The sequence below is a fragment of the Phyllobates terribilis genome, unplaced genomic scaffold (genome assembly GCF_046119375.1).
Source record: "Phyllobates terribilis strain yellow unplaced genomic scaffold, ASM4611937v1 Scaffold_7__3_contigs__length_470593459, whole genome shotgun sequence".
Classification (NCBI taxonomy): Eukaryota; Metazoa; Chordata; class Amphibia; order Anura; family Dendrobatidae; genus Phyllobates; species Phyllobates terribilis.
In genome coordinates this window covers 70,478,669-70,506,651 of record NW_027362767.1, presented here as the reverse complement: position 1 = coordinate 70,506,651, position 27,983 = coordinate 70,478,669, and the positions used below count along the sequence as shown (strand labels likewise).

The 27,983-nt window shown below is 45.1% G+C and overlaps 1 protein-coding gene across 6 annotated transcripts in view; it reads left to right on the top strand.

Annotated features, from left to right (window-relative positions):
- LRRC9 (leucine rich repeat containing 9) overlaps positions 1-27,983 on the top strand; it is a 198,616-nt gene that overhangs the window by 80,271 nt on the left and 90,362 nt on the right. For 5 of the 6 annotated variants that reach the window (XM_073638739.1, XM_073638737.1, XM_073638738.1 and 2 more), the window contains 6 exons: positions 6,867-6,998; positions 11,205-11,381; positions 15,806-15,923; positions 18,371-18,497; positions 22,039-22,185; positions 26,564-26,685. In XM_073638739.1, coding sequence (XP_073494840.1) covers positions 6,867-6,998; positions 11,205-11,381; positions 15,806-15,923; positions 18,371-18,497; positions 22,039-22,185; positions 26,564-26,685 — 823 coding nt within the window. The remainder of the gene's footprint in view (positions 1-6,866; positions 6,999-11,204; positions 11,382-15,805; positions 15,924-18,370; positions 18,498-22,038; positions 22,186-26,563; positions 26,686-27,983) is intronic. The other variant, XM_073638740.1, reaches the window with a different exon arrangement.

The window sequence follows — 27,983 nt, the reverse complement described above, 5'->3', positions numbered from 1 at the left end:
TTATTACGCGCTGTAGACGGTAGTACCTGTACAAGTGTCACACCGTCGGTTCAGCGCGGGTGGCCTGAGGACAGGGGGGAGGAGGAGGAGGAGGAGAGCATGGTCAGTCGTCATCTTGGTGAGGACACGGAAATCTTGCCCGTTACCAGTCTGGCACGCATGGCTGACTTTATGTTACGCTGCCTTAACCATGACCCTCGCGTTGTCAAAATGTTGGGTGACAGTCATTACTGGTTGGTGACACTTGTAGACCCCCGCTACAAGGAGAACTTTCACTCTCTTATTCCTGAGGTGGAGAGGTCTACAAAAATGGGCCAGTACCAGAAGGCCCTTGCTGCAGAACTGTTAAAAAAAATTTCCATCTGAACACACTAGCGGCAGAGGTCACAGTTCGTTGACCAACCAAAGCGTACAAGCGAGAGAGAGGCAACTCCAATCCAGCAGAGGCAGGGGAACACTGTCAACGTTCTGGGACAGTTTTCTCAGACCCTCCCTTCGGACAGACCCTGAGGCGCGGGGTACTCTCACAAGGAGTGGAAAGTTTCAAAAGATGGTGAGGGAGTACCTTGCCGACCGTACCAGCGTCCTCCGTGATTCCTCTGTGCCTTTTAATTATTGGGTATCCAAGCTGGACACTTGGAATGAACTCGCTCTGTACTCCTTGGAGGTCCTGGCCTGCCCTGCCTCTAGCGTGTTATCGGAGCGTGTTTTTAGTACCGCTGGGGGAAATATAACTGATAAGCGCACTCGCATGTCAACTGACAATGCTGACAAGCTGACCCTTATCAAAATGAACAAGGGCTGGATTGGGCCAGTCTTCTCATCACCACCAAATGACAGCAGAGTAACATACAGTCAAATCCACTGTGTTATTTCGGGAGGTGTATTCACATGCACCGCTTCACACCCACACATGGGTATATGCTTCCTCATTTCGGCTGTTTTATGTTCTTCTCCTTATCCTCAGCCTCCACCACCACTATACCACCAGGGTGACCGTGGTCCGTGTTGCCATTATTGAAAGTTCCTCCGTCCTTATTTTTGTCAGCTTTTGCTTGGAAGGCATAAGCAAATACTATGGGAGACCCATTCCCCAATAAAGGGAATAATATTTTTAAGATGCTGTACTGTATGGCTCTTGCAAGGGGCATTAAAACCGTCTTGTTATACCACTCTGACCTCCACGTCTCTTGTAAGAGGCATTTAAAGCGTCTTGTTATACCTCTCTGACCTCCACGTCTCTTGTAAGGGGCATTAAAAGCGTCTTGTTATACCACTGTGACCTCCACGTTTCTTCTGAGGGGCATTAAAACCGTCTTGTTATACCTCTCTGACCTCCACTTCTCTCCTGAGGGGCATTAAAAGCGTCTTGTTATACCACTCTGACCGCCACGTCTCTGGTAAGGGGCATTAAAACCGTCTTGTTAAGCTACTGGGACCTCCACGAGTCTTCGAACGGGCATTGCGTTTCCTCCTAATTTTTGGAAGCTTTTGCTTGGAAGGCATAAGCAAATACTATGGGAGACCCACTCCCCAATAATGGGAATAATGTTTGTAATATGCTGTGCTGCATGGCTCTTGTAAGGGGCATTGCAAGTTGCTCCGTCCTAATTTTTGGAAGCTTTTGCTTGGAAGGCATAAGCAAATACTATGGGAGACCCACTCCCCAATAATGGGAATAATGTTTGTAATATGCTGTACTGCATGGCTCTTGTAAGGGGCACTGCAAGTTGCTCCGTCTTAATTTTGGGAAGCTTTTGCTTGGAAGGCATAAGCAAATACTATGGGAGACCCACTCCCCAATAATGGGACTTATGTTTGTAATATGCTGTACTGCATGGCTCTTGTAAGGGGCATTGCAAGTTGCTCCGTCCTAATTTTTGGAAGCTTTTGCTTGGAAGGCATAAGCAAATACTATGGGAGACCCACTCCCCAATAATGGGAATAATATTTTTAAGATGCTGTACTGTATGGCTCTTGTAAGGGGCATTAAAAGCGTCTTGTTAAGCTACTGTGACCTCCACGTCTGTTCCAAGGGGCATTCAAACCGTCTTGTTAAGCTGCTGGGACCTCCACGTCTTTTCCGAGGGGCATTAAAACCGTCTTGTTAAGCTACTGTGACCTCCACCACTTTTCCGAGGGGCATTAAAACCGTCTTGTTAAGCTACTGTGACCTCCACGCCTCTTCCAAGGGGCAGTCAAACCGTCTTGTTAAGCTACTGGGACCTCCACGTCTTTTCCGAGGGGCATTAAAACCGTCTTGTTAAGCTACTGTGACCTCCACGTCTCTTCAAAGGGGCATTAAAAGCGTCTTCTTAAGCCACTCTGAACTCCACAGCTCTTCCAAGGGGCATTGAAATGTTGCTTTTAATTACCTCTAACCTCTACGACTCTTCCAACGGGCATTGCATTTCCTCCTAATTTTGGTCAGCTTTTGCTTTTCAATGCAAAGGCGAAAACTAAGGGAGACCCACTCCCCAATAATGGGTAGAAGGTTTTTAGTACGCTGTAATCCACGTCTGTTTCAAGGGGCATTGCAGTTCCTCATAATTTTTGGAAAGCCTTCCATTCTCTGCTTAGGCTAATATTGTACAGGAGACCCAGTTGCTATAAATGGAAAAAACGGTTTAGTTAAGGCCCTCTGACCTCCATGTCATTTCCAAGGGGCATTGGAGTGCCTCAAAATTTTTGGTAGGCATTGCACTCACTGTATGCCCTATAACTGTGTAGCCGAACCGCTCCTTTTGTTACAGAAACATATCCTACAAGACATATGTGGTTAAATGGCCTGATATTGATATGAATTTTCTCTGTTCTTCCTGCTCTTTCTCCTTTGCCACTACCTCATCCATCATTTATGACCTGAAGCTTTGTTTTAACGGGAGTCCTAGAACTGGAATAGTAGCAGGAAAACATCCAGCAATCCTCGGAGGAGGCAGGATATGCGCCAAAACGCTGACCACGTCAGGCCTAGCCGCTACTACATACATGCGCTTGCATTCCAAGAAAGCAAAGCAGATGCTAACTTCTATCATCATCATCATCATCATGCTCCTCACCTTGGTACTCTCAACTCCCCTGATGGAGAAGCCAGGGCCCACCGGAGGAGTCTGGTTCTCTGGTGGGCTCGTCCAATGCTGCCCTAAAGCATCCCGGGCTAAGAAAAGTGTGTGGGGGGATGTTCCAAGGAGAAATAGGGGCGGCTGGGGACTGTTTATGGACACCCGGCTGCCCCCAGGCGGCTGGGGACCGTGTGTGGACACCCGGGCGGCTGGGGACTGAGTATGGATTCCAGGCCGCCAACACAGCCATGACATGATGGCCAGATTCCGCCTCCACATGCCTAAAAGGCCCAATTTCAAGTGCAAGCAAGCAGTATGGTATTGCAGCCTGGAGGTGGGTGGGTGGCAGGCTGCATACTTGCGCTTGCATTGCAAGGAATGGGAGAGGTACAATTGAACACTGCCCTGGGACAAGGACTTGAACGGGGATAGTTGCAAGTCTGCAATGACAGGTGCAGGGTGGGAGGCATCTTCGCATGTACCATGAACAGGGGTTTGGCGTTCACACACTACAGCGGAATAGGCTGTCCTTCCCACTAAATGCACTGGGGAGGGCACAGGTAATGTTTTGGTATACACGCTTAATCTTATGTATAAGGCACACCGGGACAAATACGGGCGGCTGGGTGCTGAGTATGGATACCTCGCTGCTTAAGCAGCCTTGAGGTAGTGGCCAGCTTCGGCCTCCTCCAAACTAAAAGGCCCCATTTCAAGTGTAAGCTAGCAGTATGGCATTGCAGCCTGGGGGTGGGTGGGTGGCAGGCTGCACACTTATGCTTGCATTAAAAGAAAACAAAGCAGATGCTAACTTCTATCATCATCATCATGGTCCTCACCTTGGCACTCTCAACTCCCCTGATGGAGAAGCCAGGGCCCACCAGAGGAGTCTTGTTCTCTGGTGCTCTCGTCCAATGCTGCCCTAAAGCAGGCCGGGCTAAGAAAAGTGTGTGGGGGGAAGTTGACAGGAGAAATAGGGGCGGGTGGGGACCGTGTGTGGACACCCGGCCGCGGGGCGGCTGGGGACCGAGTATGGACACCTCGCCGCCCCCTGGCAGCTGGGGACCGAGTGTGGACACCCGGCCGCCGGGCGGCTGGGGACTGAGTATGGATTCCAGGCCGATAACGCAGCCATGACGTGGTGGCCAGATTCCGCCTCCACATGCCTAAAAGGCCCAATTTCAAGTGCAAGCAAGCAGTATGGTATTGCAGCCTGGGGGTGGGTGGGTGGCAGGCTGCATACTTGTGCATGCATTGTAAGGAATGGGAGAGGTACAATTGAACACTGCCCTGGGACAAGAACTTGCAAGGATGACTTCTGATGGGCACACTTTTAGGCAGTGACCTGGGTGTCAGAGATGCTTCCAGGGGTCTTCCCCATGCTGGTCCCATGTCTTTTCAGCCCTGTATGCATGTGTCACACAGCACATGGCCAGATAAGGTTGTAAAATGTTAAAATGACATTTCCCGGTGAATGCATTTGTCACCGGTGAATGCATTTGTCACCGTTGAAAGCAATACAAAAGTGCAAAAACGCATAAAAAATGCTACTTGTGAACATAGCCCAAGGTGTGAAGGAGTATTTTTTGGGGGGGGTTATTTATTTTACCTTATACACAAGTCTTCTTTACCCTGGAAAGGAAATTCCTTAACATATTTTACAGGAAAACAGTTTCAGTTTAGTTTTTGAACGTTTTATTGTGAGCCCGTGGCTTAATACCTCTGACCACGTTGTAGACAGCAGTGACCTGGGGGTCAGAAATGCTTCCTGGGTTGATGCCCATGCTGCCCCCATGTCATTTGAGCACTGTCACTATCGTTTTGGGCACTTGTTAGGCTTTTAAAAGACCGCCGGGGGTGCCACCGCAAAAATGCTCGGGTCTCCCATAGACTAACATTGGGCTCGTTGCTCGGGTCGAGCACCCGAGTATCACGGTGAGCTCGGCCCGAGCTTCGAGCACCCAAGCATTTTAGTGCTCGATCAACACTAGTCAGCATCCCTCGTGGTTTAAGGCAGTGTACATGTAACGTCAGTGCCCCTAGTCGTCCAGGGCAGTTGAGGGGTTTAGGTCAATTTACCTGGTGGTCTAGGGCAGTGTTGTTAATTATTGTATCCCTGGTTGTCTAGAGCAACAAAGGGATTCATGTAAAGATACCTGGAAGTGTAGGGCAGTAAAAGGGGGTTATATCAGTATCCCAGGTAGTCTTGGACGGTTACAGTGTATGTACCTGGTGGTCTAGGGTAGTTAGAATTTACTGTCTGCATTCCCAGTAGTCTAGGGGAGTGTTGGAGTAGTATTCCAGGTGGTCTAGTGCACTGAAGATGGTAATGTAAGATTTACAATGGTTTAGAGCAGTTATATCCCTGGTGGTCAGGGGCAGTAATGGTTAATGTTACATACCTCTCATGGTGATTCTGGCTGCACACAGACGTTTCACCCCCCAGTTTTCTCCCTGCACCAATTTAAAAAGATGGGGGCAGAAAGGAGATTGAGATGACTGTGCATGAATCACTGTACAGCTGCACAGTTCTCACTATGATGGGGCAGAGCGACTCAGGAACACTGTCCATTCATGAAGGGGGAAGCTCAGGAAGTTTGCATGGGAGCACACTTTCCCCTATACAGAAGTCATTTCTGAGCTGTTCAGGGAGCAGTTTTCAGAGGCTAAAACATCGTCCTGATTAATAGGTGTGTGGCATGTTACAGGAGAGACCTGATTTACTTAAAGGGAACCTGACAGCTTATACATACTGCCTGTGGATTAGACAGCACGGATAAGGCACTGGCTGTATGATGTCAGCCAGGTATGTTTGAACATAAAACGCTGCTGGGTTTCATAGACTGCCGCCGGGGACCAAGCCGCATGGTAGACTAGTCGGACAGGCGGGTTCCCGGTGGCTTCTCCCTGGAGTGACAGATCTCTCCCCATACACATATGCAGGGAGAGACCTATCACTCCATAGGAGCAGGCGGGTAGAAGCTGCCCGGGACCTGACTGTCCGACTAGTCTGCGGCTCGCTCCTCGGCAGCTTTTAAAGTATGACAAGTACTGTATACATGCGGCATCACCCCTTAGGTGCCAGGAATACATCCTGACAAGTACTGTATACGTGCGGTGTCACCCCTTAGGTGCCAGGCGTACGTCCTGACAAGTACTGTATATGTGCGGCGTCACCCCTTAGGTGCCAGGAATACGTCCTGACAAGTACTGTATATGTGCGGCGTCACCCCTTAGGTGCCAGGCGTACGTCCTAACAAGTACTGTATATGTGCGGCGTCACCCCTTAGGTGCCAGGAATACGTCCTGACAAGTACTGTATATGTGCGGCGTCACCCCTTAGGTGCCAGGAATACGTCCTGACAAGTACTGTATACGTGCGGCGTCACCCCTTAGGTGCCAGGAATACGTCCTGACAAGTACTGTATACATGCGGCGTCACCCCTTAGGTGCCAGGTGTACGTCCTGACAAGTACTGTATATGTGCGGCGTCACCCCTTAGGTGCCAGGAATACGTCCTGACAAGTACTGTATACGTGCGGCGTCACCCCTTAGGTGCCAGGTGTACGTCCTGACAAGTACTGTATACGTGCGGCGTCACCCCTTAGGTGACAGTTGTACGTCCTGACAAGTACTGTATACGTGCGGCGTCACCCCTTAGGTGCCAGGTGTACGTCCTGACAAGTACTGCATTCTACTGCCACTCGCTTACTGATAAATTGCTGAATATACCAAGAGGGTCTCAAGGAAGTTAAAAAAATGAAAGTAAATGTTTCCATGTCTTTCTTTCTTCTCTGAATGTATCAGGATAGACGCTTCTCATGAGAAGGAAGTTGTGAGGACCCAGAGAAGCTTTGATCTCTTGGCCCAGTTCTTACAGACGGAGCTGGAAACCGTGGGGAATGTTCGCTTTGAAGAAGGCACTCCATCAGATTCATGGTAAGCTCGGGTCATGACAGCTTTTACTTCAAGTCCTGTAGTTAATTCCTAGACTATTTCTGTTGTGTCTAGCAGAATGATGCATTGTGGGGCTGATAATTATGTCCGTAGAAAGTTATTAGAAAAGTCTACGTTGTTTAATGCCACAAAGCACAGCCGCTACTAAATGTTCGGCTTGTGGCATATGGAGCAATGGAAAATTAAACATGTATGGGAGTCACGAAACTGTACGTGGAAACTGGCAACTCTTCCATGGACTGTCCTTACTCCAGCCACTCCAATCACCAGGTCCCAGGGATCACTATGATGTTCACCTTTTCACCTCTGTATGGGATCTGGCCTTGTCACGAGACCCATTGGTTGCCTCCAGAGGCTATGTGCACAGAGAGTTTTTTGAAACGTTCAAAATAATAATAATAATCTTTTTATTTATATAGCGCCAACATATTCCGCAGCGCTTTACAATTCAGACACATCATCTGCACTGTCCCCATTGGGGCTCACAATCTAAATCCCCTATCAGTATGTCTTTGGCGTGTGGGAGGAATCGGAGAACCCGGGGGAAACTCACACAAAACCAATTTTCTAGTGGAAACTGCTTTAGGAAACACTCTTTCTTTGGGGAGTTTTCCATTTCCTGAAGTAATTTTGAAGATTTTTTTTAAGAATTTTGCATGTTTTTTCTGCAGATTTTTGATTGGACAATACCCTGTCGGGAGCCACTTCACAGAAGTGAGGCGCACTCTCTTTTCTCCCAATACCTGATTCTGGAAAAAAAAAAACACTCAAAGGACTGAACATAGCCAGCAAGTCGTTTTCAACAGAAATGAATAGAAAGAATGTTTCAACATTTTTTTTAAACAATTTTTCAGAGTGGACCCGATCCAAAAGACTCTTCAAAAAACTCAATGTGCACATAGCCAAAGAGTAGCTGCTGGCCAGTGGAAGGAGTTGGTCGTGGGATGATTAATAAGCCAGGTCACACCCAGTGACAGAATGAGCAAGGCAGGGAAGCCAGGGTCAGAACCAGAGGGAATTGGCAGGCAGTGAAAAGGTTAAACCGTCCAGGGACACGTCCGTGAAATAGTCCATGGGACAGGTCCGTGAAATAGTTCATGGGACTGGTCCGTGAAATAGTCCATGGGACAGGTCCGTGAAATAGTTCATGGGACAGGTCCGTGAAATAGTCCATGGGACAGGTCCGTGAAATAGTCCATGGGACAGGTCCGTGAAATAGCCCAAGGGACAGGTCCGTGAAATAGCCCAAGGGACAGGTCCGTGAAATAGCCCTAGGGACAGGTCCGCGAAATAGTCCATGGGACAGGTCCGTGAAATAGCCCAAGGGACAGGTCCGTGAAATAGCCCTAGGGACAGGTCCGCGAAATAGTCCATGGGACAGGTCCGTGAAATAGCCCAAGGGACAGGTCCGTGAAATAGCCCTAGGGACAGGTCCGCGAAATAGTCCATGGGACAGGTCCGTGAAATAGCCCAAGGGACAGGTCCGTGAAATAGCCCAAGGGACAGGTCCGCGAAATAGTCCATGGGACAGGTCCGTGAAATAGTCCATGGGACAGGTCCGTGAAATAGTCCATGGGACAGGTCCGTGAAATAGTCCATGGGACAGCTACGTGAAATAGTCCATGGGACAGGTCCGTGAAATAGTCCATGGGACAGGTACGTGAAATAGTCCATGGGACAGGTCCGTGAAATAGTCCATGGGACAGGTCCGTGAAATAGTCCATGGGACAGGTCCGTGAAATAGCCCAAGGGACAGGTACGTGAAATAGCCCATGGGACAGGTCCGCGAAATAGTCCATGGGACAGGTCCGTGAAATAGTCCATGGGACAGGTCCGTGAAATAGTCCATGGGACAGCTACGTGAAATAGCCCAAGGGACCGGTCCGCTAAGTAGTCCATGGGACAGGTCCGTGAAATAGTCCAAGGGACAGGTAGGTGAAATAGTCCAAGGGACAGGTACGTGAAATAGCCCAAGGGACAGGTACGTGAAATAGCCCAAGGGACCGGTCCGTGAAATAGTCCAAGGGACAGGTCCGTGAAATAGTCCATGGGTCAGGTCCGTGAAATAGTCCATGGGTCAGGTCCGTGAAATAGTCCATGGGACAGGTCCGTGAAATAGTCCATGGGACAGGTAGGTGAAATGGCCCAAGGGACAGGTCCGTGAAATAGTCCATGGGACAGGTCCGTGAAATAGTCCATGGGACAGGTCTGTGAAATAGTCCATGGGACAGGTAGGTGAAATAGTCCATGGGACAGGTCCGTGAAATAGTCCATGGGACAGGTAGGTGAAATAGTCCATGGGACAGGTACGTGAAATAGCCCAAGGGACAGGTAGGTGAAATAGTCCAAGGGATTAGGCTAATTTCACATGACCATATAACAGCTGTATAATCTGTTCTGTTTAAGGCCACAATTCCCAGCCCGATTGCGGGTATCTTGCCTGTATTACCAGCCTTATAAATGCCGCTGTTAGTTGGGTCAGGGGACTCGCAGTCAGACCAGTAATTATGGCCATAACACAGATCAGAAAAATATACAATTGGTCATGTGAATCTAACCCTTTAGGGTATGTGCACACGATGCAGAAATGAAGCAGAAAATTTCTGCATCATTTCTGCATCTCCCTGGCAGAAAAAACGCATGCAGATTCTGCATGCGTTTTTCCTGCAGAATACATGCGGATCCACATGCAGATTCACATGCGCTTCCGCATGCAGATTGACAAGCGCTTTCCAGGCGATTTTAGCATCACCTGGAAAGTGCTTGACAACTAGGTCACACTATATAAATCCATGCAAACAGCATGGATTTATATAGTGTGACCCGAGAGAGTGTATATACTTACCTCCGATGGCCCGCGCTGTCCTGCTTTACAAAGTTCCCGGCTGCCGGCAACTTTGAATTGAAAGACCTGCCGACGTCAGCGTCACGTGACCCGTCACATGACTCTGACGTCAGCGCAGGTCCTACAACTCACTGCAAGTGCCGGGAACCAAGCGGGAGCGCTGCGCGGGCCGACAGAAGGTAAGAATACATTTATTTTTTATTTTATTCTTCTTTTTACAGCTTTTTTAATGGTACCTGGGTGTGGATGAGACTCTCCTCTCCTCCACACCCGGGTACCATCCGCACATTAGAACGCACCAATTACGCAAGTACAAATGCTGTCTTGCGGAATTGGCGCGTTCTAATGCAAGTCAATGGCGGCGAAATCGCCGCGTTTCCGCAAAATTAATTGACATGCTGCAGATTTTTGACCGCAGCGTTAACGCTGCGGAAAAATCCGCATCATGGGCACAGCACATGCGGATTTCCATTGGGGAACATTGCTGCCCTTCTACCATGCGTTTTTCATGCGTTTCCGCGGCGTTTACGCAACTGCAAAAACGCCGCGGAAACGCATGAAATACGCATCGTGTGAACACAGCCTTAGAAGCAGAGTTGTAAATCAGCCTCGTCAGATATCCGGATGACAGTCAGAATAAAAGTTGTACCAGGAGCTGTATAAATGCAATAACTGGCTCCAGACAGGTATAGCATGGAGATTTAGATAGGGCGCCATACTACCCCCATTGGCCTCCAAATACTATTCTGCTGACTATTTAAGCCAAATGCCGACCAGCAGGACCTCACTTGGATATAGTCAGTGAACATACTAAGTGGCTGAAGAGCGCGCTGCCCGGCAGCAGGAGGTAGTTCTCTCCTATTTGCATGACAATCAGCATAAATGTCCCCGGCATCTTCCCCGCTGTCAGCGTCGCTTGCTAAATTATCGGCGTCTGACAGAGGAGACAGGCAGCACCGGAGTGTGGAGAGTATATAGCACATGGGTGAGAGATTGGGACCCCTAAGTTGTTGAGGAAAAAAACTGCAACGTTACACAGCTGAAAAACTATAAAACTGTTGTAACAAAGTGTCAGGGTGACCAAAAGCAATCTATGGATCCCGAGGCCCAATACCCCTTGTATCCTTTGTGCCTAAGTGATTATCACCTCTGTATACGCTTGTCATTCTGCAGAGTTGTATTAGATCATATTGCCTCATTGTACATAGACAAAGGCAACCTATTTCCCAATCTCCATCTGCACACACCTAGCGCCATCACTTACAGCCATTGTGTTCTTATCGTTTGTCACATCGATATCTCCCGACTCTTCACATCTCACATTCTCTATTTAATTTATGCAGGTTCAAGTCCTGTTATGATCTGATTTTGTCACGGTTCTGTGCATCAAACTTTAAAACATTCGGGATCACCGGAGTGAAGATAAATCGAATAGTCAGAGTGCACAATCGAATCCTGCGATTCAGGTTTGAGGAAAAACTCCAAGATTACCTTGACACAGAAGATGGCACTGCCGCAGCGTAGGTTTCTTATCACTGCTATCATCTTATACATTGTAGAGACAGGCACTGAATGCGTTTTGCAGCTTTTAAAGGGGTTGTTCGGTCTTACACTAAAAATCTGCAGACACTCTATGTGACTGCAGGCTTGTGAGGAATCTTCGGTGCCGACATTGGCAGCGAGCGGTCATTTGACCACAAGTATGCGATTTGTATACTTCCGGCTACATCCCGACTAGACTGTATCCAGCCTCACTCAATACACTTGCATTTAGCGAGGCCCGATACAGTCTAGTCGGCAGGTGACCGCATGTATGCAGATCACATTCTTTGGTCACTCCCCCTCCTCTCGCAGCACTGGCACCAGAGATTCCTCACAGCGTGCAGTACGCTGCTGCGAGGATTCACAAATCTGCGTTAGACCAATCAACCCTTTTAATTTACAGATTTTTTTTTACATTTATTTTTGGACTGGTAACAAAAATGTTAGTAACTAAAGTGGAGCTAACCGCGCAACATTTTATTTCCATGCCATTTGGCTATTTGAAATACACCCCTGTAACTATACTATCCTGCTATAGGAAGCATATTAAGCTGAGCAGTAGCATCAGTATCTGCAATATCTAAGAATGCATTCATACTGCTTCTTCTGGGTGCAATCATACTTTTGGCTTATGCCTCGGTGTATGTGTAAAATATATTCAATGGACTTTAAAGGGGTTGTCCACTCCTCTGACAAACCCTTCAGCATCCCTTTGTTTTCCCCCAGTAAAATAATAACATGTATACTCGCATCCGGTGTCGGCACTGGCTCTCCTACTGCTCACATGGTATTATGTCACGCGATCCCTGCGGCCAATCTATTCCCCTTCCTTCGAACAGATCAAGACATCCCTGAGGAAGTGAGAGCTGCCATTGCTCTATCACTTACTCTGGAAGTCAATTATGTCCGTAGGAGAGGCGAGTAAAGGGTCTTTCCAGGCTTCCGATTTTGATATCCTATCCCAGGGATACGTCATCAATACCAAATCAGTGGGCGACAGCACAGATCCCTTCACTGCTCAGTGGCCGTTCTTGGTACTGCAGAGCATCTCCAATTGAAGTGAAAAAGAGCTGAGCAGCAGTCCAGCTGACCGGTAGGAGTTCTGGGAGTCAGACCCCACTGATCTAATATTGACGACTTATTCCAAGAATATCATAAGCCTGGAAAACCCTTTTATTCAAGATTTCAACGGGTAAATTATGTCAATTTCATGGTGTATAAAAGTCGTATAAATGTTGCAACTTTTGCAGATTTTTTTTTTTTTGGGGCATTTTCCAAAATGAGTGGGGATTAGCAGGAAAAAGTGGCCAATCACAGCTATACACATTCGCTATAATTTACACCAAAAAGTGGCATAAATTCAAAAAAAAAAAGCGCCTCCTGCTCATAGGCGGAATAAAGACGAGATTTTGGACCAAACTGTACAGTTGGGCACACAAGTGGACGCACCAAGGCTATGTTCACACACGTTGGGCTTTGCAGCGTATTTTGCTGCAGATTTTTATGCAAATTTTCAGTACCAGCAAAGTCTATGAGAAACCAGAATTCTCTGTTCACACATGTTTTTTTTTTTTGCTGCGTATTTTGTGACTTGGTTGTGTTTTTGGAAAATAGAGCATGTCGCTTCTTTCAGCGTTTTTGCAGCGTTTTTTCACCCATAGGAAGTAATGGGTGGTCAAAAAAACGCAGCAAAAATGCAACAAAACCTGCTTTTTTAACGCAGCTGTTTTCCTGCCACAGAAAAGTTAGCAGCAGATTTGCAGCAGAAAAAAACAAACACAACATGTGTGAACATAACCCTACACAGGTGCAAGTCGGCTCCAGGTTTTTTGTGGGCCCCGGGCGAAAGAGTCTCAGTGGGCCCCTTTAACACATACCACGATTCATGATGCTCAGATACCGCAGAGAATATATATATATATATATATATATATATATATATATATATATATATATATATATATATATATATATATATATATATAGCACAATGCGAAAGATTTCACTTCTTACATTACATGAGTGATATCTATTGTAAATTCTACAATACCATACAGCAGAGGGGATTCAAATAATCTAGGGTCCACAGGTTTCAGAGTTTCAGTACCTGTAGTATTAGAGGTAAACGGGATATTGAGAAATGTACCTCACCAGTAGAAACTGTCCTCAGCAGTGTACCCTTTACAAAAGTAATTTTCCTCCTATACAGTCCTTGATACAGTATATGGGCACCACTTAGTCCTCCATACTGTATTATAGGCACCACATAGTCCTCCATACAGAATTATGGGCCCCACATAGCCCTGCATACAGTATAATGGGCCCCACATAGCCCTGCATACAGTATAATGGGCCCTACATAGCCCTGCATACAGTATAATGGGCCCCACATAGCCCTGCATACAGTATAATGGGCCCCACATAGCCCTGCATACAGTATAATGGGCCCCACATAGCCCTCCATACAGTATAATGGGCCCCACATAGCCCTCCATACAGTATAATGGGCCCAATTAGCCCTCCATACAGAATAATGGGCCCCACATAGTCCTCCATACAGAATTATGGGCACCACATAATCCTCCATACAGTATAATGGGCCCCACATAATCCTCCATACAGTATAATGGGCCCCACATAGTCCTCCATACAGTATAATGGGCCCCACATAGTCCTCCATACAGTATAATGGGCCCCACATAGTCCTCCATACAGTATAATGGGCCCCACATAGTCCTCCATATAGAATAATGGGCCCCACATAATCCTCCATACAGTATAATGGGCCCCACATAGTCCTCCATACAGTATAATGGGCACCACATAGTCCTCCATACAGTATAATGGGCCCCATATAGTCCTCCATACAATATTATGGGCACCACATACTCCATACAGTATAATTGGCCCCATATATTGCTCCATACAGTATAATGGGCCCCATATATTGCTCCATACAGTATAATGGCCCCATATATTTCTCCATACAGTATAATGGGCCCCATATATTACTCTATGCAGTATAATGGGCCCCATATATTTCTCCATACAGGATCATGGGCCCCATATATTTCTCCATACAGGATAATAGGCCCCATATATTGTTCAATACAGTGTAATGGCCCCATATATTGCTCCATACAGTATAATGGTCCCATATATTGCTCAATACAGTATAATGGCCCCACATAGTGCTCCATACAGTATAATGGCCCCACATAGTGCTCCATACAATATTATGGGCCCCATATAGTCTTCCATACAGTATTATGGGTTTTATGGGCACCACATACTCCATACAGTATAATTGGCCCCACATAGTCCTCCATACAGTATATTGGGCCCCATATATTGTTCCATACAGTATAATGGGCCCCATACAGTATAATGGCCCCATATATTGCTCTATACAGGATAGCGGGCCCCATATATTTCTCCATACAGGATAATGGGCCCCATATATTGCTCCATACAGTATAATGGCCCCATATATTGCTCCATACAGGATAATAGACCCCATATATTTCTCCATATAGGATAATGGGCCCCATATATTTCTGCATACAGGATAATGGGCCCCATATATTTCTCCATACAGTATAATGGCCCCATATATTGCTTCATACAGTATAATGGCCCCATATATTGCTCCATACAGTATAGTGGTTCCATATATTTCTCCATACAGTATAATGGCCCCATATATTGCTCCATACAGTGTAATGGGCCGTATATATTTTACCTCAGGATAATGGGCCCCATATATTGATCTATATAGTATAATGGCCATATATATTGCTCCATACAGTATAATGGGCCCCATACAGTCCTCCCATACATAAAAAAGAAATAATCCAATACTCACCTCTCCTTATTCCCCCGATGCTCCGGTCTTCTTAACGTCTTCTGACTCCCTGCACTGCTCGGCTCGGATGGTGCACTGTATTGACTTCATTGCACCCTCTGCGCTGAGATGTCATAAAGCTCAGACGCGGAGGGGTAATGATTTCAGCTTGAACTCCCTCTACCATCATTGTTTTCAACTGTATTGGCATACAGGATGCCAAAACAGTTGAAAGTATGGTGCAGGGGAAGGGGGGGCTGTATGCCACTGCGTGTGCCCCCCCATTTGTCCACTTGCCCGGGTGTGTTGGGTGGTGACGCCGGCCCTGCTCAGGTTTATGCATTAAAAGTGCCCATTCTTGCAGTAGATGCTTCTTTTCCATAAGCGTGCACCATGGAGAAACATGGCTATGCAGAAGTGCTGTATACACAGCAGGTTTCTTTAGTACGGTAAAATCTCTTTATTTTTTATTTTGAGATGAATTGCAGAAACTAAATTGTTGTAAGAGCATATTTAGCAGTTTAATTAATTTTGTCACTTTTTCTTTTTTTTTTGCAGGAACTACAAGAAAATGCTAGAATATCTTTTTTATACCTTGGATCCAATCATATCAGTTGAAAAGAACAATCTTCTTCAAATTCTTGAAGATGGATTTAAAGTCACAAAAAGTTCTCAGGTTAAAAAAAAAAATGCACATAATGAGCGATAATACCCTTTTTTGCCTGTCCTTTTCACTTCTACCCTATTTACCAGAGAGGTGGTAAAACTCCGTTTTTAATTTTATTGAAACATTTCCAGGAGTCATAACACAGGAATGATGCAAGGATTTAATAAAACAGAACAATATCAAGTTCAGGGCAGCACTTCACCACAAATTAACTGATATGTAGGTAGTAGTGATAAGCGAACGTGCTTGGATAAGGGGTTAAACGAGCATTGTCGGGTGCTAACCTAGTATCTTCGGCGTGCTCGTATATTATGTTCGAGTGTCTGCGTCTGTATGATTTGCAGCTGTCAGCCTCAATACATGCAGGGATTGCCTGTTTGTTAGGGAATCCCTCACATGTGTTGAGGCTGTCTAACAGCGCAAATCCTGCAGATGTAGAGAATCAAACATAATATACGAGCTCGCTGAAGATACTCGCTTCGCACCCGAGCATGCTCTGCTAACCCCTTATTTGAGTACATGCAATCACTACCTACTAGTGATGAGTGAAAGTAACCAAAAAGAAGACGATCCCACTGGCCCACCCGCAAGGCAATCGCGGGGTGCCCCTTGGTTGCCATAGCAGCCAGGACCCTTCTGGAAGCCTCCATATCTGCTATGTTGGTACTATTGTGAAACCCAGCCATACGCTGGACTTCATCGGTGCCAATACTTTAGCTATATACTGCAATAGTGTATTATTGCATTATATAGATCAAGCGATCATTTGCTTGCAGGTTGGATACCAGTAGGCGGGTGTAGCCTGCTGGAGAGGAGACTTTTTTTCTTAGTTGTAATTCTTAGTTCCAGCCTGCTGGCGGCAGCAGTGTACACCCACGGTCTCCTGTGACCCCCAATGAAACAATCGAGAAAAAAAGTGATTAAATCATTGTATGTACCAAAATAGGACTGATAAAAATATCACATCGCTGCGCAAAAAACAAGCCGTAATACAGCGCTCCATAGACGGAAAAATAAAAAGAGTTAAGAAAATGGCAACATAAACTAAATAATTTAGAAAAAAAAAATCTGAATTTTTTTTTTTCACCACTAAAATGAATAATAAAAAAAGCCTTTACAAGTTGGTATCACTGTAAACATATTGACCTAAAGAATCGTGTTAATAGGTCATGTTTAATGCACAATGAGCACTGTGAAAACAAAAAACAATAACGGAATTTCCGGGAGGGGGAAAGGACTTGGAACTTTTGCCCATTTTTCTTTACATTATATGGTGTAATTCAAAACTACAACTTGTCCCTCAAGTGGCTATGTCAATGGAAAAAATAAAAAGTTATGACTCTTTGAAGAAGGGAAGGAAGAAACAAAAGCGCAAAAATGAAAATTGCCGCTGTGAAAAAAAGGTTATAATGTCACGCTGGGTATCGGGAGAACCCAGCGTATAACGGCAGGAAAGGGGGAGTGGAGACCCCTAAACAGCTCAAATGACAACCCTGTCTCCCCTATGGACCCTATATAGGTTCTGCACCTATCGCCGAGCAGGAAACCTGGCCCTAGCTGACCCTAATGCTAGGCCCTAGGTAGAGAGGGGGAGGGGTGAGCACTAGTCAGCCCCACTGCAAAGTAAAGTACACATAAGGGAAACGAACAAGGGAATACGCTTCGCTTTAAGATGACACATGAGAGCACATGGCAACAATCTACGAAGGAACTCCCAAGAAAATTTTAGCTGACTACTAGAATTCCAGGCCTGAATAGAAGAAGATCACTCTATCACCAGCAACTCTCTGGAGAAACTGAGTGTATTTAAGGATTCAGCAAGGGCGTGCTAATTAGCAGCAGAAGGTAAAGATCACCGCTGGGTCCTAATGGTAGAATCCCCAAGCAAGGTGAGGATCACCACTGGGTCCTAAAGTGAGAGGGATTATGAAGATGTTTGCAAGACCAAATGCCGCGACCTTCTACAGTTAGGCCCCGTATGACTGTCTGTCAAACCTGACACACCCGTGATAGTTAATCTGAAGGAAGATGTGTTCTTATCACAAGGAAGAAGGGAAACCTTTCCTAATATTTTCTTAGGATTTCTTTAGGATATATTTTCTTTTTGCAGAGATCCAATCATCTTGATTTGTCGGATGTCCTGAACGTGCGAGGACCATAACTGGTTTCGGTTCAGTGTTCACAGCGAGAGCTGTCGCTCTGAACCTTCCTGCTTTCCACTGCTTCTGAAAAAGATGTCAGCCAGGCCCAGCAGAGCGGATCCTTTTTTCTTTTTCTCTATTTAGGCAGGCAGCGAATGGCCTTTGGCCGGAGCCATAAGAGTTCGTTATATCCTAATTAATGTAATTAGTAGAAAAGCTGCAGAATTGTGACATACTTTGTGTCTTGCCTTAGCCATAATACATTTCATTCACCATTGTCTTCATCTTTGCCATGTCATTATGTGTTTTCCACAGTTGTATGATCAGGAACAAGAAGAAGCTGTTCTTCTCTCCAACAGTTTAGGATTGTATGAGACTTCTAAATTGGAGCAAGAAACAAACCCGGAGACGCATCATTATGATCCGGGACTTTTTAAACACGGTAAACTAATTACAAGAGCACATAAATGATACACGAAATGATAGATGACAGACCGGATCCAGTGTGGGGATTTGCCTGACTAATGGACACAGTGAATGAATCGCATTCTATGTAATCACTTAGGGAATAATCGGGGGACGAGTGGAGGGTGACACAACTGCTTGGTTCAATGAACATGTTATTCTAGACAGAATAATACTTTCGGCATTTCCTCGAAACCAAACGTATGCTGTCATCTCTAATCTTCCAACCTCACCATTATTTAGATATATCTGCATCCAATCTAGTATATAACATTTACAATGATTTCCACACAATAGAGGAGATTTAAAGGGGTTTCCACCTAGTATTTTGAAACTTAGATAATTCCCAAGCGTGCAATAAAATAAAAAATAAATAAATGGTTCATACTCCCCTATTAATCCGCAAAGCATCGGTAACTTATTGGTTGCCACTGCAGCCATGGCCTAACAACTGAGCAAGTGGAAAAAGTGTCATGCACAATATATATGGTAGATAACATGCACACCATTTTTGGGACTGAAATAATGCCAGAATTCTGGTGCATTTAGTCTTTTAAAGTTTTTTTTCCACCCCTTTCTTGTATTTTGCATATGACCTGAGTGTGCTATAAAAATAATAAATAGCATATACTCGCCTATCACCTGTCACTCTTACATATTTTAGCTGGGTCCCTTGACAATCTCCTCTCTTTCTCTTCCACCATTGTTGGTGCATGACCGCTGCAGCCAATCAATGGCCCCAGCAGCGTGCAACAAGTGACCGTAGTTTAGTTGGGTCCCCTGACAGCCTCCTCTTCTTCTCTTCCGGCGTTGTTGATGCATGACCGGTGCAGCCAATCAATGGCCCCAGCAACAAGTGACCACTGAGGCCGGGGATTGATAGGTGAGTTTGTGCCATTTATTTTTTTATTGCACTTTTGAGCATGTGTAAAATACAAGCAGGAGGTGGAGAAGCCCTACTTTAGGCTAAATGTACCAGAAATCTGGCACAGTTTGCACCAGAAAATGGTGTATATGCCACCCAGAACAATGATTATTTGGGATATTTTTTTTTCCAGCTTGCTCAACAAGTGATATGGCCTAGATAGAAAAAGGAGCGTGGCTTGCCGGAAAGGGGGCATGTTAGTCTCACCTGGTGAGGTGGGTTCACAAAGCTGTAGGTCGTGGTGGACACACGGACTCTGCATTGGTACAACAGGCTATAAGGCACGTGGAACGGTAGGCCCCGGACATCTGTTTAGCAGACTAACAGGTGAGGCAGGACTCGCTGGAAACCACAGAACCAGGAGGGCAGATGACGAGAATAATGGCAGGTCTGAATCAGCACACAGAGGCAGCTGGCAGAATCACTTAATGTGAACCGTCTCTAATAGCAGTTTGTGATGTTCACAGCAAACAATAGGTTAACCCGCAGAGGGTTAACTAGCAGGTCAGAGGGTTAACTAGCAGGTCAGAGGGTTTGTAAATATCACCAGCGTTTTGAATAGTTAGTCCATTGTCCAGGTCAGCAGGACCCGGCGGCTAGACGGGAAGCTCGCAAATCTGTTACCTTCCGCTGTCCCAGGCGCAGCTTTTGATTAGTGTAATGATGTACAGATGATGTTGCGCCAACCCTGACAAATCAAAGGCCTCACCAGGGATGCTGGGAGGTAAGAGGTCCCGTCTAGCTAGAGCAGGGGTCCTCAAACTGCGGCCCGCGGAGGACTTTTATCCGGCCCGCCGGGCTATGGGCGGAGGAGAGGGGAGCGGTGTCAGCGCCCGCCCTTCTCCCCCGCTTGCTCAGGGCCCCGGCAGGCGGATACTTACCTCTCCCCGTGCCTCTGCAGATCCGCTGCCTTCTGTACTCTGCGCTTCCTGTGACGTCTCAGGTCAGAGGGTGCGGTGACGTCTTTACACCGCGCCCTCCCGAGTGCCGTCACAGGCAGCGCAGAGCGGGACGACGACGCCGTGACGCTGGAGCCAGACCAGAGTAGAGCAGCGGCAGCAGGTGAGGAGGAGTGAGGTGAGTATTGGATTTTTTTTTTTTTTTAATGTATGGAGGCATAGGTCATTATATGGGGGGGTGACATCCTGCAAGGGGTATAATATGGGGGGGTGACATGCTGCATGGGGCATGATATGGGGGGGTGACATGCTGCATGGGGAATTATAAAGACAGGGGAGTGATATCCTGCATGGGGCATTATATGGGGGGGTGACATGCTGCATGGGGCATTATATGGGGGTGGCATCCAGCATGGGGCATTATAAGGGGGCGAACAGCCTGCATATGGCATTATAAGGGGTGGAACAGCCTGCATATGGCATTATAAGGGGGAAACAGCCTGCCTATTGGGAACATGTACCTGCCTATTGGGGACCTATGCTGCCTATTGGGGATATTTACCTGCCTATTGGGGACCTATGCTGCCTATTGGGGATATTTACCTGCCTATTGGGGACATTTACCTGCCTATTGGGGACCTATGCTGCCTATTGGGTACATTTACCTGCCTATTGGGGACCTATGCTGCCTATTGGGGACATTTACCTGCCTATTGAGGACTTATGCTGCCTATTGAGGACCGATGCTGCCTATTGAGGACCGATGCTGCCTATTGATAACCTATGCTGCCTATTGGGGACCTATGCTGCCTATTGGGGACCTATGCTGCCTATTGGGGATATTTACCTGCCTATTGGGGATATTTACCTGCCTATTGGGGACATTTACCTGCCTATTGGGGACCTATGCTGCCTATTAGGGACATTTACCTGCCTATTGAGGACCTATGCTGCCTATTGGGTACAGTTACCTACCTATTGGGGATATTTACCTGCCTATTGGGGACATTTACCTGCCTATTGGGGACATTTACCTGCCTATTGGGGACATTTACCTGCCTATTGAGGACCGATGCTGCCTATTGGGGACCTATGCTGCCTATTGGGGACATTTACCTGCCTATTGGGGACATTTACCTGCCTATTGGGGACCTATGCTGCCTATTGTGTACAGTTACCTGTCTATTGAAATACCGGTTGATTTAACTTTACTTGTTCTTCATTTTAAATATTGTATGTGTTCCTGTATTGTTTTTTTACTACAAAATAAGATATGTGCAGTGTGCATAGGAATTTGTTCATAGTTTTTTTTTAAAAAACTATATTCCGGCCCTCCAATGGTCTGAGGGACCGTGAACTGGCCCCCTGTTTAAAAAGTTTGAGGACCCCTGAACTAGAGGCAGCAATCTGAGATATGGGTGCAGAGATTTTCCAGGTAGGAAATCATCTGTGTTCTGCAGGACAAATGATGTGGATGAGATTTCACAAATATGAAAATTGCACAGACCCTCACCAAAATGTATACAGTATTTTCAGTGATATTGGGAGGTGTTACTGTAGAGCCCACCTATTCAGTATAGTTGTTGATTAGGCCCCCTTCAACTATCACTTTACATAAATGGGACACATATGCACCAGAATTCTATTTTAGTATTTTCTTTATAAAACGTAGCCATTTTTTTTTGTAACCTTAGGTAAACTTATCATCTCTAAAGTGTTTCTTGGCCTGAGTGTTCCAGCACAAGAGTTCCTGCCTATTAATCCTGCAAATTATACAGATGCTAATTCAGTCTTTAGACCTCTGAGGACGAGCGGCAGCACTCTGTGTTCTTCAGAAGATGGTGAATTTGACATTAATTGGATAAAAATGTATTAAAACACTTTACAAACGCTGGAGTATTGAATGTACCTTGTAGCTCTGACTAATATATATAAAATATATTAAGGCAGCACTCCAGATAGATTCAATTCTTAGAAAAAATGGACTTTATTGAGCCCAAATGGCAACGTTTCGGTTCACAGAACCTTTCTCAAGGCTTGAGAAAGGTTCTGTGAACCGAAACGTTGCCATTTGGGCTCAATAAAGTCCATTTTTTCTAAGAATTGAATCTATCTGAAGTGCTGCCTTAATATATTTTTCTATTAAGATGCAATTTGGACAGGTTGTTTGGAGGCCTGGCACCCACTGTGAGTATATGTGAAATAGTGCTGTTCCAATATATTATATATATACAGTACAGACCAAAAGTTTGGACACACCTTCTCATTTAAAGATTTTTCTGTATTTTCATGACTATGAAAATTGTACATTCACACTGAAGGCATCAAAACTATGAATTAACACATGTGGAATTATATACTAAACAAAAAAGTGTGAAACAACTGAAAATATGTCTTATATTCTAGGTTCTTCAAAGTAGCCACCTTTTGCTTTGATGACTGCTTTGCACACTCTTGGCATTCTCTTGATGAGCTTCAAGAGGTAGTCACCAGAAATGGTTTTCACTTCACAGGTGTGCCCTGTCAGGTTTAATAAGTGGGATTTCTTGCCTTATAAATGGGGTTGGGACCATCAGTTGTGTTGTGCAGAAGTCTGGTGGATACACAGCTGATAGTCCTACTGAACAGACTGTTAGAATTTGTATTATGGCAAGAAAAAAGCAGCTAAGTAAAGAAAAACGAGTGGCCATCATTACTTTAAGAAATGAAGGTCAGTCAGACAGAAAAATTGGGCAAACTTTGAAAGTGTCCCCAAGTGCAGTTGCAAAAACCATCAAGCGCTACAAAGAAACTGGCTCACATGAGGACCGGCCCAGGAAAGGAAGACCAAGAGTCACCTCTGCTTCTGAGGATAAGTTTATCCGAGTCACCAGCCTCAGAAATCGCAGGTTAACAGCAGCTCAGATTAGAGACCAGGTCAATGCCACACAGAGTTCTAGCAGCTGACGCATCTCTACAACAACTGTTAAGAGGAGACTTTGTGCAGCAGGCCTTCATGGTAAAATAGCTGCTAGGAAACCACTGCTAAGGACAGGCAACAAGCAGAAGTGACTTGTTTGGGCTAAAGAACACAAGGAATGGACATTAGACCAGTGGAAATCTGTGCTTTGGTCTGATGAGTCCAAATTTGAGATCTTTGGTTCCAACCACTGTGTCTTTGTGCGACGCAGAAAAAGTGAACGGATGGACTCTACATGCCTGGTTCCCACCATGAAGCATGGAGGAGGAGGTGTGATGGTGTGGGGGTGCTTTGCTGGTGACACTGTTGGGAATTTATTCAAAATTGAAGGCATACTGAACCAGCATGGCTACCACAGCATCTTGCAGCGGCATGCTATTCCATCCGGTTTGCGTTTAGTTGGACCATCATTTATTTTTCAACAGGACAATGACCCCAAACACACCTCCAGGCTGTGTAAGGGCTATTTGACCAAAAAGGAGAGTGATGGGGTGCTACGCCAGATGACCTGGCCTCCACAGTCACCAGACCTGAACCCAATCAAGATGGTTTGGGGTGAGCTGGACCGCAGAGTGAAGGCAAAAGGGCCAACAAGTGCTAAGCATCTCCGGGAACTCCTTCAAGATTGTTGGAAGACCATTTCCGGTGACTACCTCTTGAAGCTCATCAAGAGAATGCCAAGAGTGTGCAAAGCAGTCATCAAAGCAAAAGGTGGCTACTTTGAAGAACCTAGAATATAAGACATATTTTCAGTTGTATCACAGTTTTTTGTTAAGTATATAATTCCACATGTGTTAATTCATAGTTTTGATGCCTTCAGTGTGAATGTACAATTTTCAAAGTCATGAAAATACAGAAAAATCTTTAAATGAGAAGGTGTGTCCAAACTTTTGGTCTGTACTGTATGTATAGATATATAGATATAGATATAGATATATATATATATATATTTTTTTTTAGAGTGACACAGTAAGTAGTATTGTATTGGCCATTCTGATAGTGGCCGACAGATTTCTATGTAGAGGGCGGGGGCACTATTTGAGGGTAGGTTAAAGCAATTCTTACTGACTGCAGTTGGCAGCATTTTGGCAAATAGACTGTATATCACCACAGTGATGGCATCATGCCAGCCCTGGCTGATCAAGAGAGGAGCCAGAAATTCCTAGGAGGTAAGGAGATTTGCCGGCCTCCCGTCCAGTGCTTGTAGAGTACTCACCTGGCCGATAAGTTCTGCTGATGTTTTCCCACCAAAACTACAGGTAGGTCCTGAAATATTTGGACAGTGACACAAGTTTTGACATTTTAGCTGTTTACCAAAACATATTCAGCATACAGTTATATAATCAATATGGGTTAAACGTGCAGACTCTCATCTTTAATTTGAGGGTATTCACATCCTAATTAGAGTAAGGATTTAGGAATTACAGATCTTTAATATGATAGAATATGATTTAATAAAGATTTATAGGTTTTTTATTGAAACCGTAAAGCTCCTTGGTTCTCTTTATATTCTATCATGCTTTTTGGAGAGGTTTCTAGTGGTGATATACGTACATCCCTATGTACGGATATATTAACCACTAATAAGTATATGGGAATTTGTTCACTAGATCTTTAATATGTAGCTGCCTCTTTTTAAAATGACCAAGAGTAGTTGGACAATTAACTTGAAAGATTTTTAATTGGCTGCATAGTCTATTCTCTCGTTAATCCATAATCAGTGAAGCAGGTTAAAGGTCCGGAGATGATTCCAGGTGTGGCATTTTCATTTGGAAGCTGTTGCTGTGAACCCACAAAATGCTGTCAAAGGAGCTCTCAATGGAAGGGAAACAGACCATCATTAGGCTGAAAAAAAAAAAGAAATCCATCAGAGAAATAGCAGAGTAGTTAGGCGTGGTTAAATCAACAGTTTGGTACATTCTGCAAAAAAAAAAAGAGCTCACTTGTGAGCTTGGGGACACAAAAAGGCCTTGACTTCCACAGAAGACAGCAATGGTGGATGATTGCAGAATCCTTTACATGGTGAAGAAAAAAAATCTCCACAACATTCATCCAAGCGAAGAACACTCCAGGAAGTAGGTGTTTCAGTATCTAAGACTACCATAAAGAGAAGAATTCATGACAGCAAATACAGAGGGTTCACGAGAATGTGCAAACCATTATCCAGCCTTAAAAATGGAAAGGCCAGGCTAGACTTTGCCAAAAAACATGTAAAGAAGCCGCTCAGTTTTGGAAAAGCAAAATGAAGATCAACCTGTACAAGAATGATGGGAAGAAGAAAGTATGGAGAATGGTTGGAACAGTGCACACCACATCCTCTGTAACCCATGGTGGAGGCAGTGTGATGGCTGGGCATGCATGGCTTCCAATGGTGCTGGGTCACTGGTGTTTATTGATGATATGATTGAAGACAGAAGCAGCCAGATGATTCTGAAGTGTACAGGGCGATACTTTCTGCTCAGATTCAACCAAATGTAGCAAGGTTGATTGGATGGCGCATCACAGTACAGATGGACAATGACCTAAAACCCAATACTGTGAAAGCAACTCAGGAGTTTAAGGCAAAGAACTGGAATATTCTGCAATGGCTGAGACAATCACAAGATCTCAACTCAATAGAGCAGCATTTTGCATGCTTAGGACAAAACATAAGGCAGAAAGATCCGCAAACAAGCAACAGCTGAAGTCAGCTGCAGTAAAGGGGGCAAAACATCACAAAGAAGAACACACAGCGTTTGGTGACGTCCATGGCTTCCAGACGTCAGGCACTCATTTAAGGATTCTCTACAAAGTATTAAAATTTTTTGTTAAAGTTCATTTGTCCAATTACTTTCTGAGCCTCTGAGATGAGGAGGCTTTGTAGAAAAATGGTTGCAATTTCTTAACTTTTCACAGGATATTTTTGTTCAACCCCTTTAATTAAACCTTCAATTGCAATTGCATATCAGTTGTTTGTTTCATTTTAAATAAAAATTAGTGGCCTGCAGAGCTGAAATCTCGAAGATTCGTTCATTGTCCAAATATTTCTGGACCTAACTGTATACGATATATCAATCTGCTCGGTCCTCCTGCTCTTTATTTCTAATAGGGATACCTAACATGTTGGATGTTTAATACATATTTAATTACAATGCAGAACTCCTTGAATGCTGTCACGTCCATGTAGTGAAGAGCTGACTAAGTCGAGTGTAATGGTCATTTGTGAATAATTATACAACTATATCAAATGCACAACTTGCATTTTTTTTTCACTTTTTCAGACTCTTGTTCTTCCAAGGATCATGAAAGCTGTGACTGCAGCCTCCGCCGGTGCGAGTGGTTTGTGTTTGACCCAGAACTGGTTGTGCCAGAGTACTTTGTGGAATATGAATACACCGCCCAGGTAATGATCGCTCTTTATTCCTCACCTTCCATGCATTTGTACATACAGTGGGTATGGAAAGTATTCAGACCCCTTTAATTTTTTCACTCTTTGTTTCATTGCAGCCATTTGGTAAATTCTAAAAAGTTCATTTTTTTCTCATTAATGTACACTCTGCACCCCATCTTGACTGGAAAAAACAGAAATGTAGAAATTTTGCAAATTTATTTAAAAAGAAAAACTGAAATATCACATGGTCATAAGTATTCAGACCCTTTGCTCAGACACTCATATTTAAGTCACATGCTGTCCATTTCCTTGTGATCCTCCTTGAGATGGTTCTACTCCTTCATTGGAGTCCAGCTGTGTTTAATTAAACTGATAGGACTTGATTTGGAAAGGCACACACCTGTCTATATAAGACCTCACAGCTCACAGTGCATGTCAGACCAAATGAGAATCATGAGCTCAAAGGAACTGCCCAAGGAGCTCAGAGACAGAATTGTGGCACGGCACAGATCTGGCCAAGGTTACAAAAGAATTTCTGCATTACTTAAGTTCCTAAGAGCACAGTGGCCTCCATAATCCTTAAATGGAAGAAGTTTGGGACCACCAGAAGTCTTCCTAGATCTGGCCGTCCAGCCAAACTGAGCAATAGTGGGAGAAGAGCCTTGGTGAGAGAGATAAAGAAGAACCCCAAGATCACTGTGGCTGAGCTCCAGAGATGTAGTAGAGAGATAGAAGAAAGTTCCACAAAGTCAACTATTACTGCAGCCCTCCACCAATCGGGCCTTTATGGCAGAGTGGCCCGACGGAAGCCTCTCCTCAGTGCAACACATATGAAATCCCGCATAGAGTTTGCTCAAAAACACATGAAGGACTCCCAGACTATGAGAAATAAGATTCTCTGGTCTGATGAGACGAACATAGAACTTTTTGGTGATAATTCTAAGCGGTATGTGTGGAGAAAACCAGGCACTGCTCATCACCTGCCCAATACAATCCCAACAGTGAAACGTGGTGGCAGCATCATGCTATGGGGGTGTTTTTCAGCTGCAGGGACAGAACGACTTGTTGCAGTTGAAGGAAACATGAATGCGCCAAGTACAGAGATATCCTGGATGAAAACCTCTTCCTGAGTGCTCTGGACCTCAGACTTGGCCGAAGGTTCACCTTCCAACAAGACAATGACCCTAAGCACACAGCTAAAATAACAAAGGAGTGGCTTCAGAACAACTCTGTGACCATTCTTGACTGGCCCAGCCAGAGCCCTGACCTAAACCCAATTGAGCATCTCTGGAGAGACCTGAAAATGGCTG